Raw genomic sequence first — 12,200 nt, forward strand, 5'->3', positions numbered from 1 at the left:
ACGGGGGGGCTTCACGGGTTCAATCCCCATTTTACATACGAGGTTAACCGAGGCCCAGGAAAGTCAAGTGACTTGGCCAAGGTCACCCGGCAGACAGATGAGGCGTTCTCCCCACAGATACTGGGTGGCTGGCTACCTGCCACGAGACACGTTGCCCGCTGAAGTTTCTCACATCAGAGCGGGACGGCAACGAATCGACTCTGAAGTTGAAGGTGCTCCGGGTGTCAAAGGAGAAGCATCCAAACGGCAAAGAGGGTAGGGGATCTCTGTCGTTTCAAGCGTCAGGAAAGGAACTGCCATCAGAGAGAGGAACCTACATGGAGTCTCCCCCCAACCCCCGCCATGCGACGGAGGAACCCCAAGAATAAACCCAAATATTCCCTCAAGAGCAAGGGTCCCTGAGAAGTGGCTGTGGGTTGGACGGGTGAAGGGTTTGGAAGGGTGAAGGGTCATGGGGAAAAGAGGGGAGAGATGGGAGACTGGAATCAAATGACAACACAGACCACACAGGAAGCTACTCATTTTTTTTTTTTTTTTATAGTGGAAGCACTGTGTTTTCCATTTCAAGACTCTTTGGAAGGCACCAAATTTCTCAACGGGAATCACTTTTTAGAGATGAAAAACTCAGACTTGGATCGCCCTCGGAATGAAATGTCAAGATGTCTCTGCACCCCTCCCCCCCAAAAAAACCCACGGCCCCCCTCCCCCCTCACTCCCAATCCGTGAAGATCTACAAAAAAAGCCTACACATAAAAATAACATGGATCACATTTTAAATGTTCAGTGCATTCAGCAGCTTGGACCGTGCTGACAATTTATCGTTGACTTTCAAAAAATAACACCCTACCTCATCAAAATATACATTTTTCCATTTGCTTTTAAATTAACATAATAATTAAAAAAAATTTTTTAAAGAATTCACGAAAGCAAGCCTAGTTTCTGGATCATCTACAGCATATAATTTAAAAGTTTCAAGATGGCATGTGCAGCACATGGGATTAAAGAGGTCTTGATCTTCAAAAGTCAGTCGTCTTCTTCCAAACAGTGTAGAACACCCACCTGAACGGCGAGTCAAGGAAGAACACGCATCGCGTCGGAGATACGGACTCAGCGGGAAAGCACGGGGGAGGACCGGCCAGTGGTACTTATTCAGCGCTGTTTGCAGAGCACTGTACCGAGCGCTTGGGAGAGTGCAATACAACAGAGTTGGAAGGCACGTTCCCTGTTCTCCTACTACGACCCAGCCGGCACGCTCCGCCCCTCTGGGGCTAACCTTTCCATCTGCCTCCATCTCGCCCGTCTCGCCGCCGACCCCTGGCCCACGTCCCGCCTCTGGCCCGGAACGCCCTCCCCTCCTCAAATACCAGACAATTCGTCTCTCCACCTTCAAAGCCTTATCCAAGACCCATCTCCTCCAAGAGGCCTTCCCCGACTAAGCCCTCCTTTCCTCTTCCCCCACTCCCTTCTGTCACCCTGACTTGCTCCCTTTATTCATCGTCCCTCCCAGCCCTGCGGCACTTCCGTACGGATCTGTGGTGTATTTATTTATATTAATGCCTGCCTCCCCCTCTAGACTGTAAGCCCGTTGTGAGCAGGAAATGTGACGGTTTACCATTACATTGCACTCTGCCAACTTGGTCCTTTAATTCACGACAAATGATCTATTTGATGAGTGCAAACCCTAACCCGGCAATTCATTTTGCAAGTTTTGAAAACACAGCACCAAGAATTATATATAGGCTGTGAGTCCCACGAGGGACAGGGTCTGTGTCTATTACGTTGATCTACCCCAGCGCTTACCACGTAGCAAGCCCTGAATAAGTGCCACATAATTATCGATCGATCGATGCTGCTTAATGAGCACTTACGGTGTCCGGAGCACTATCCTGAGCGTTTGGAAGAGCACAACCATCACTATGAGGGATAATTTGTTTCAAGAAAGGATTAAAATCGGGCTTCTCAGATTTCCATTTTTTTAAAGCAGATTAAAATATACTAGGACAAAGATGCCCTCTCTCCCAGGGTAACGGTCATGGGCTCTGTACTAAGCGCTGGGGCAGACACAGTAAGCGCTCAATAAATCCGATCGAATGAATAAATACAAGTTTGTCAGGTTGGACACGGTCCGTGTCCCGCGTGGAGCTGGCCGTCCTCATCCCCATTTTACGGATGAGGGAACTGTGGTCCAAAGAGGTGTTGTGAGCCTCAGTTCGGACTCGCTCGTCTCAAGTTTCTGACAGGACCCAAGGGCTTCCAAATCGTGGCCAGAAAGACCCAAGATGCCTTAGATTAATAGCTCCCGAATGTCCCTCTCGGCCTTCATCCCCCACTAAAACTCCTACCCGATGAAAAGCTGTCAGCCGTACACCGGGGCGTTCTAATTACCCGGCGGGAAGGTCTCGTTCGTGAAGGATACAGTTCCATGTAGGAGGGAACACATACGGTTTTCTTTGAGAACTCCACAGGACAATACAGTCTGCTGAGCTGTTCTTCATAGAGGGTCAAGGCTTCGGTCAAATTGACACAGTTGCCCTGGGAAAGAAAAGAACCGCAATTGAATTCCCGAGTCGTACTGAACGTCGAGGACCGAGCTAAGAACCCCAAGCAGAGCGGGGTCGGTCTCCTACGGGAAAATGAAAAAAAAAAAATGCATCTGTGAGTACTTCTTCACCCTCGTTCACCCAGGATTCCAGCTTGACCTACTTCCACTCCGCTTCCCGGTTCGTTTCGAATCCCCGATGCTTGAGTGTGTACCACTAAAGTGGAGACACGTATAAATTCAACCCCATCCGATTCTGAATGGTTCCTAATGCCAAGGAAGTACTTAAAAGGGAAGGTTCATTGTTTCCGAGATTGGTCCCCACCTCGGCCTCGTAATAATAATATTAATAATTGTGCTATTTGTTAAGCGCTTACTAAAAAAAATAACGTAGCTTAGGGGATAGAGCACAGGCCTGGGAGTCAGAAGGCCTTGGGTTCTAATCTGCTGTGCCACCTAGGACAAGTCATTTCACTTCTCTGGGCCTCGGCCGGCTCATCTGTAAAATGGGGATTGAGAGTGTGAGCTCCAGGGGTGACGGGCACTGTGTCCCACGAGGTTAATTCCTATCTACCCCAGTGCTTAGAAAGTTGCTTGGTACGTAGTAAGCGCTTAACGAGTACCATAATTATCATCATCATTATTTTCCTCTGGGCCTCAGTTCCCTCATCTGTAAAATGGGCATTAAGAATGCGAGCCCCAGGCGGGGCAGGGATCACGCCCAACCCGATTAAATGGTCAGCGCTCAGAACGGTGCTTGGCACCTAGTAACGAATACCCACGATTATTAAAAACGACTGACTGACCAACTGGACGAGTGACCAGTCAGGGAACTCTTGGACCCAAGAGCAGAGCCGGGCATGAAAAGTCGCGCCACCACATGAAATGATGCTATTCTTCGGCCCCGCTCCGGTTTGGTAACCCATCATCATCCCGCGCTCCGCGGTGGCTATTTGGGGCTTCTGCCTTCTGGCCAGGATATAATTTCGTTGCGCCATCCAGGATTGGGAGAGGACGTAAACAGCACACGTGTAATTTGGAGGCCATTTATAGAAAACCCCACGGTCCCCAGGACGCAGCCGAGGAACCTGAAGAAACCACCTCCGGGAGGCGGTCCTCCTCCGCCCCCGCACACGCCCCGGGCCCCAGGAGACCCTTGCCTCCCTCAGGTGGGACCGAATACAGGAAGGAAGTCTCAAACGCTGAGGCTGCCGTTTTCCCTCCGTCGCACAGACGGACAAACAAAACAGACCCCACCGCAAATCAAGACCTACCCAACGCCGGCAAGATACGACGTCTATTCGGCCACCCGCTCTTTCTCGGAATAACTTGCCGATCCTAAAACAGTCAGCACCCTTTTCCCCGCTTCCTTGCTCTTTCCCCAGACGGCAATTCAATTTAGAAGGGCCACGTTATTTTTTTTACATGGTATTTGCTAAGCGCTTACTGTGTGCCAGGAACCGTACTAAGCGCCGGGGTGGATACAAGCTATTCAGGTTAGGCTCGGTCCAGGATCCATCTGAGGCTCACAGTCTTAATCCCCGTTTCGAAGAGGAGGTAACTGAGGCACCGAGAAGGTAGATGACTTGCCCAAGGTCACCCGGCCTACAAGTGGTGGAGCTGGGATTAGAACCCACGTCCTTCTGACTCCCAGGCCCGCTCTCTATCCACAGGGGTGCGATGGGAAGCCCTACCGAAGGCGCACCTCCTCTAAGAGGCCTTCCCTGACTAAAACCTCCTTTCCTCTTCTCCCACTCCCTTCGCCCTGACTTGCTTCCTTTAATCACCCCCAACCCACCCCCACAGCACTTCTGTGCAAATCTCTAATTTTAAATTAATGTCCGTCTCCCCCTTTAGACCGTAAGCTCACCGTGGGCAGGTCATGTGTCTGTTGATTATTCTGTACTCGCCCAAGTCCTCACTACACTACTCTGCACACAGTAGGCGTTCAATAAATATGACTGTCTAAACCGTAGGCTCACTGCGGACGGGGCACGTGTCTGTCACGCTGCTCTCTCCAGGGCGCTTAGTACAGGGCTCTGCACACAGGAAGCGCTCAATAAATACGCTTGGCTGACCGACCGAGCGGGGGTTCGGTTACCAGGTCCTCGGCTGGCGGAGATTGCGCGCCTTCAGCCCTCCCGTGGAGATGCTGATGAAAATGTGTAAATGTCACCGGGTGACGGGGCAGGGAATGGGTCCCTTCACGGTTCTGTCGTACTTTCCCAAGCGCTTAACATAGCGCTCTCAACGCAGACGTGCTCGATGGATACGACTGGCTGGCTGGATAGTCTGTAAGTTCGTCGTGGACAGGGACTGTGTCTGTTTACTGCTATGTTGTACTCTCTCCCAAGCGCTTAGGACAGTGCTCCGCCCACAGTACGCGCTCAACAAATACCACCGAAGGAGTGAATGGAACGTCCCAGCGGATCCTGGAAACAAGCAGAGGTCGGACAACGGGAGAGGAGCAATCTCCCTTTGCCACCTGGTGAGCTTAAGGCTGCACTGCAGGCCGCGCTCTTTCTTTTCTTCTCTCTCTTTTTTAACCTTATTTTAACAACTGTGGCATTTGTTACATGCTTACCATGCGCCACGCGCCGTACGAAGCGCTGGGGTGGATACAAGCAAATCGGGACACCGTCCCTGTCCCACCCGGGACTCAAAGTCTTCATCCCCACTTTCCAGATGAGGGAACTGAGGCCCAGAGAAGAGCCACCCAGCCGACGAGCGGCAGGGCCGGGATTAGAACCCATGACCTTCCGACTCCCAGGCCCGGGCTCTATCCACTTGTCCATGCTGCTTCCCCTACTTATTGCGCTAAGCACCGGAGCAGATCTTTATTCCTAATAACGTCCGTCTCCCCCTCTAGACTGTAAGCTCAATGTGGGCAGGGAACGCGTCTATTGATTGCTGCACTGTACTCTCCCAAGCGCTTAGTACGGTGTTTTGCAAAGAAATACGACTGAATGAATGCAAGAGCAATCAACTGATCCGTGACATCTGTTGAGTGCTTACTGTGAGCCGAGCACCGTATTAAGCGCTCGGGAGAGTATAATGATAATGTTGGTATCTGTTAAGCGCTTGCTATGTGCACGGCACCGCTCAAAGTGCTGGGGTAGACACAGGGTCATCACGTTGTCCCGCGTGAGGCTCACAATCTTAATGCCCACTGTACAGATGAGGTAACTGAGGGACAGAGAAGTACAGTGACTTGCCCACAGTCACACGGCTGACAATAAGAGAACGGGCGGTAGACACCGATAAGAATAAATTATGGATAAGTGCCGTGGGGCTAAGGGAGTAGACTAATCAAATTTATGGAGTGTTTACTGTGTGCAGAGCACTGTGCTAAGTGCTTGGGAGCGTCCCAGGAGGGAGTGAAGAAATGAGAGCTTAATCGGGGAAGACGTCTCAGAGGACGTGTCCCTTCAATAAAGCTTCGAAGGTGGGGAGCGTGACGGTCCGGTGGACGCGAAGAAGGAGGGCGTTCCGGGCCAGAGGCAGGACGTGGGCGAGAGGTCGGCGCTGAGATAGATAAGGTCATCAGGTCCGACACAAATTCCTGCCCCGAATGGGTTTTCACTGACTTAAAGCCCATTTTACGGATGAGGTAAAAGAGGTAAAGAAGTTAAGTGATTTAATAACACTAATTCTGGTATCTGTGAGGTGCTTACGTGCCAAGCACTAGAGTAATAATAATAATAATCACGGTGGTATTTGTTAAGCCCTATGTGCCGAGCACTGTCCTAAGCGCTTGGGGGGATACGAGGTGATCAGGTTGTCCCACGTGATCCCCATTTGACAGATGAGGCAACCGAGGCCCAGAGAAGTGAAGTGACTTGCCCAAAGTCACAGAGCTGACAAGTGGCGGAGCTGGGATTAGAACCCATGACCACTGACTCCCAAGCCCGGGCTCTTTCCACTGAGCCACGCCGCTTCGCACTGACGCAAGACAACCAGGTAGCAGACGAGGCTCACCGACTCAGCAGAGAGGAGGACGGGTTTTGAACGCCCATTTTGCAAATGAGAAAACTGAGGCCCAGAGAAGTGAAGTGACTCGTCCAGGGTCACGCACCGGACAAGTGGCGGAGCTGGAAATAGAACCAAGGTCCTCTGGCTCCCAGACCCGTTGCTCTTGGCTTCTAGCTGCTTCTCTTTGATCCAGGCTAAACCTTAGCAGTGTAACGATCTGGTAATCAAAACCTTTTTCATTCCAGTTAAGCGATTAAGTGAACAAAGCCCGTCCAGAGGCGCTGTCAAGCGCAACTCTGGGACGCCTTTCAAACTCCACATATCTTCACCTGAGCCTGTCTTTATTCATTCAGCAGACTGACAAAGGGCATTCAAATGATCTGCTTTTGACTGACTGAAAGCAGAGAGGCATACCTGCGTGAAATATTTTCCATCCTGCTTCAGGACTTTCATCGAAAGGTCGAGAATTAATCGGAGAAAATCCCACGTCGAATCTGGAAATGAAGTTCCCATTAAAACGCACAGAAGTGACTTCGGTCACCCAAGTACCGTCAAAAACTCTCGGCTTGACATTTGCTTCCCTTTAATTTTTCCTTTTGTTTCCGTTTTTGATATTTTTTTACTATGTGTCAAGCACTGTTCTTCGCACCGGGGTAGGTACAAGCTAATGAGGTGGAACACAGTCCTTGGCCCACGTGGGGCTCACGATCTAGGAAGGAGAACAGGTATCCCCATTTTACAGGTGAGGTAACTGAGGCCCAGAGAAGTGAAATGACTTGCCCGAGGTCACACAGCAGACAAGAGGCAGAGCCGGGATTAGAACCCAGGCTGTTTTGACGCCCAGGGCCTTGCTCTCTCCACTAGACCACACTGCTTCTCCATTAAGTTACAGATCCCTCCCTTTCATCCTGTTCCTGTTACCTTTCTACTTCCGGTTCGATCACTTGCTTGCTGAGTGACCTTGGGAAAGTCTCTCAGTTTCCTCATCTGTAAAATGGGGAAAAAATACCCATTTTTGCCCTTCCCTCTTAAATCGTGAGCCTCGTTTGGGACAAGGGCACTGAAGGTCTGACTATTTCATATCCTCGCTGGTGCTTAGCACCGTGGGTGACCAGGGAATGTGTCCAACAACTCGGTTCCATTGTATTCCTGAGGGGTTAGCACAGTGCTCTGCACACAGTAACAAATACCACTGACTGACTGACAGTAATAAATGTCAGCATCATCACTGAGCATAGATCCTCACCCCACAAGGATGATCACCCAATGGCTGTGTGAGGTGGACCTTTTTTTTTTTTTTAAAAAAAAGGTACTTATTAAGGTCTTAATAATAACGATGGCATTTGTTAAATGCTTACTATGTGCAAAGCACTGTTCTAAGCACTGGGGGGATACAAGGCGATCAGGTTGTCCCACGTGGGGCTCACAGTCTTCATCCCCATTTTAGAGATGAGGTCACTGAGGCCCAGAGAAGTTAAGCGACTTGCCCAAAGTCACACAGCTGACGAGCGGTGGAGCCGGGATTTGAACCCATGCCCTCAGACTCCCCAGCCCGTCCTCTTTCCACTGAGCCACACTGCTTCTGTACTGGCTCACGCTGGCTTACTTGGTGCCAGGCACCGTACTAAGCGCTGGGGTAGATACAAGCCGATCAGGGTTGGACGCAGTCCACGTCTCAGAGTCTTCACCCTCATTTTCCTGACGAGGTAACTGAGGCACGGAAAAGTGCCAAAGTCATTGGGCAAACAAGTGGCAGAGCCGGGATTAGAACCCAGGTCCTCGGACCCCCAGACCCGTGCTCTTTCCACCAGGCTGCACGGCTTCCTGAGCCTCTGGTTTTTGACCGGCCCGAAGAAGAGCATTAAAATGGTGGGTTTCTGGCCCTCTGAAGCCCGTCCCCTCACACGGCTGATTCTCCCCGGACTCTCTTAAGATCCCAGCCCGTTCTGCTCCAGCTCCCAATTCCCAACTGGCCACTTCGGACCTTGTTACCAAAAAAAAAAATAAGGATTAAAAAGACCACATCATCAAGCACCCATGCCAAGAAAGGCCGAAACTACCTCCGAGATCCGAATGGCCCACCAACTCGACTGCTCTCTCTCTCCGACCTCTGACGTTGAGGGCCACCTCAAGCCCGGGAGGGTGAGGGGGTCCAGTTCACGGATCCGTGACTCCCACCCCCCGATCCCAAAAACGATTCTCCGTCCTCATGCCGCCCGTGACCGTGTGCCCCGTGGGGGAGGAGAAGAAGACCCGGGATAAAAACGGAAAGAACCTTCTTCTGGAGACGTGGAGATCGGAACGGCGGTCAGGTCATTAATCACGTAATCAAACAGCCTTCCTTCTTTGGTGTACCTCTTCAGGACAGGAATGCAGTCTTCTATTAAAACCTTGGTAGATGGATAGGAAAAATCAAAACCACGTGAAAACCTAACAGTGATCCACGTTGGGGAAAATGACACGCAATGCAACGTTCTAACTTTAGAATGGAATACAACGCTTCGAGTTACAGACTCGGTGCATTCATTCATTCCAAACAGAATCTCAATGCTTATTAAATATTGCATTATAATCTTGGCTCCTGGCGGGCAGGGAACGGATATAATTATTACAGTACCTTCCGTTACGCCGTATACATCACACAGACGTATATCGTCAGCGTATTTTTAACGGTATTTGTCCGAGCGCTTACTCCGTGCCAGACACCGTACGAAGCGCTGGGGGAGATTCAAGCCGACCCGGTTCGACCCAATCCAAGTCCCACGTGGGGCACACGGTGCTCGTCTCTGTTTTACAGTGGAGGGAACTGAGGCGCGGACAAGTGACTTGCCCGAGGTCACACAGCAGATCCGCGGCGGAGCTGGGATTAGAACTCAGATCCGCTGACTTCCAGGCCCGAGAGCTTTCTACCGTGCAACAAAACTGTATTCTCATCTGTACAACGGGGATTCGATACCTGTCCTCCCTCTCCCTTAGACCGTAGGCCTGTGCTCTATCCATTGTCTTGCTTCTCACACGATAGATAGCATAACATAATAAGCGCAAATAGGACGGAAGAGAAATATATAAAATAACTATTACGAGTAGACCCTAAGCTCGCTCTCTACACTCTGAACTCCTTCTCGAGACCCTAAGCTTCTCCTCTAGACCCGAAGCTCGTTGAGGGGAGGGAATGTGTCCATTATATTCATTCAATTGTATTTATTGAGCGCTTACTGTGTGCAGCGCACTGCCTGGGGCGCTTGGGACAGTTCGGCAACAGAGAGAGATAATCCCGGCCCGACGACGGGCATCGTCACACTGTCCCGAACACTTAGTATAGTGCTCTGCGCACAGTAAGCGCTCAATAGATACAACTATTGAACCGGAGCTTAGTCTTCTCTCCGCATCCTCTTGCTTCGAGGATTTGCAGATAATTCCAGTCTACCCAGGCTCCCCAAGTAGAGTGCAAGCTCCTTCAATTCCTACGGTCCTCTCCCCAGCACTTGGGAGCAGCGCTCTGCACGTCGCCCGGGATTTCCGACGAGATGATCCGACATCCGAAGGTCCCTCGTACCCACAGAAAGCCCCCCCAGGCCGGCCCTAAGCCACAGGTCCCCCCCCCAGATCGCCCTCCCTGCCACTGACATACACCCCAACGCCAGATGCCCCCACCCACCAAAGTCCACGCCCAAAGAGACGGAGCTGAGAGGGGAGAAACCAGGCCGGGGTCGGGCTACTGGCTAGACTCCGGGCCTGGGAGTCAGAAGGACCTGGGTTCTAATCCTGGCTCTGCCGCTCTGTTATGTGACGCTGGGCAAGTCGCTTCTCCGTGCCTCAGTTCCCTCATCTGTAAAACGGGGTTTAAGACTGTGAGCCTCAGGTTGGACCTGATTATCTTGGATCTACCCCCGCCCTTGGTACAGCGCCTGGCACATACTAAGCACTTAAATACCATATACATATTTTTTAATTTTAAGAAAAAGAAGGTACCTGGTAGCAATCTCCGTTCAGATTGTCTAAAACGTCTCCACATGTCTGGCGCATGTACTTCTTACAGTTGTCAATCACCATCTGGTCGATGTTTCCGTCCCGTTAAGGAGAAGTGAACTTCTTCCCGACCTCAGCTTTCTGCAATGCTCTACTCGCCAACTGATCGTGTTTATGGGGCACTCGCTACGTGCAGAGCTCTGTACTAGGCGCTTGGGAGAGTATATAACAGTGAGTGTTCTTTGTAAATGTAGACACGGGCTGATGGATTTTGTTCCCTACTGGGAGCAAGAGAAGCCGGCGTGGCGGAGCGGATAGAGCACGGGCCCCAGAGTTAGAAGGACGTGGGTCCTAATCCCGATTCTGCAAACTGCATGAACTTGGGCGAGTCACTTCACTTCTCTGTGCCTCAGTTTTCTCATCTGGAAAATGGGGATTAAGACTGTGAGCCCCCCGTGTGACAGGGGCTGTGTCCAACCTAACTTGATTTGTAAGCGCTCGATACCATTAAAAAAAAAATCTTCTTGTGGGTAGGGAACGTGTCCATTTATTATTATATTGTCCTCTCCCAAGCACTTAGTATAGAGCTTTGCACAAAACAAGCGCTCAATAAATACCAATGACTAATATAATAGATTTGGGAAACATCTGCCCTTCCCACCGGGAGCCAATGAATTAGCTTCTCCCACTAAAGTGTGTGATTCCTGCTGTCAGGGATCACGTCTCCTGGACTGTTCTCTCGAGCGCTTAGTACAGTGCCTTGTACACAGCAGGCGCTCCGTAAATACTATCGATAAAAATGCAGGTTTTATAAAACATCTAATTCAGTAGCATAATCTAGTTCACGTTCCCCACAACCTTGTTTCGGGGAAACTCTGAATTGGGGGGCAATGGATTAAAAAAAACCCAATTTGCCCTGGCTAATACTGGGTATTTTTCAAAGAGACAATGGGGTTTTTTCAGGTACTAAAACAAGTAATTACAGGCCAAAAGAAGGGCCAAAATTTGCTAGGATTGAGAACTTGTTATTTATATGTCTGTCTCCGCCTCTAGACTGTAAATTCATTATGGGCGGGGAACGTGTCTGCTAATTCTGTCGTTCTGTAATCTCCCAAGCGCTTAGTACAGTGCTCTGCAAGCTAGGCGCTCAGTATATAGCAGTTCTGATTGCTCCTTGTGGGCGGGTAACGGGCAGACTGTCATTTTCTGCTTTGCAAGTGTTCAGCACAGTGCAAGGCACCCAATGTACGTTTAGTCAATCCCACTCCCGTTGCCACCACCCCTTCACGGCACGACGCTGAGCCCAAGAAGATCATCACGAGAGTGGCCGTTTGGCCTAGTGGATAGAGCCAGGGCCTCGGAGTCAGAAGGACCTGGGTTCTAATCCCAGCTCTGCCCCTTCAATCGTATTTATTGAGCGCTTACTGCGTGCAAGGCACCGCACTAAGCGCTTGGAAAGTACAATTTGACTTGTCTGCCGTGTGACCTTGGGTAAGTCACTTCACTGCTCTGTGCCTCAATTACCTACCTCACCTGTAAAATAGGTATTAAAGTCCCACGTGGGACAGAGACTGTGTCCAACCTGATTAAATTATATCTACCCCAGTGCTTAGTTCATTCCCCGGGACCCAGCAAGCACTTAAACGCCATAAAAAACAAGCAAATAAAAAAAAGACAGAGCAGTCTTCGGGGCTCCTTCCTCCACGCTCCGGAATGTTCG

General features: G+C 50.5%; 1 protein-coding gene across 2 annotated transcripts in view; it reads right to left on the minus strand.

The window, feature by feature from the left end:
• Nucleotides 1–518: 518 nt before the first annotated feature.
• SMS (spermine synthase) overlaps nt 519–12,200 on the minus strand; it is a 30,580-nt gene continuing 18,898 nt past the window's right edge. For both annotated transcript variants that reach the window (XM_029079937.2, XM_016228005.3), the window contains exons 7-11: nt 10,484–10,573; nt 8,787–8,901; nt 6,926–7,005; nt 2,417–2,532; nt 519–1,059 (exon numbers count right to left, since the gene is read on the minus strand). In XM_029079937.2, the coding sequence (XP_028935770.1) occupies nt 1,017–1,059; nt 2,417–2,532; nt 6,926–7,005; nt 8,787–8,901; nt 10,484–10,573 (444 nt within the window). In that variant the 3' untranslated portion in view covers nt 519–1,016. The remainder of the gene's footprint in view (nt 1,060–2,416; nt 2,533–6,925; nt 7,006–8,786; nt 8,902–10,483; nt 10,574–12,200) is intronic.

Source organism: Ornithorhynchus anatinus, chromosome 15 (assembly GCF_004115215.2).
Source record: "Ornithorhynchus anatinus isolate Pmale09 chromosome 15, mOrnAna1.pri.v4, whole genome shotgun sequence".
Taxonomy (NCBI): Eukaryota; Metazoa; Chordata; class Mammalia; order Monotremata; family Ornithorhynchidae; genus Ornithorhynchus; species Ornithorhynchus anatinus.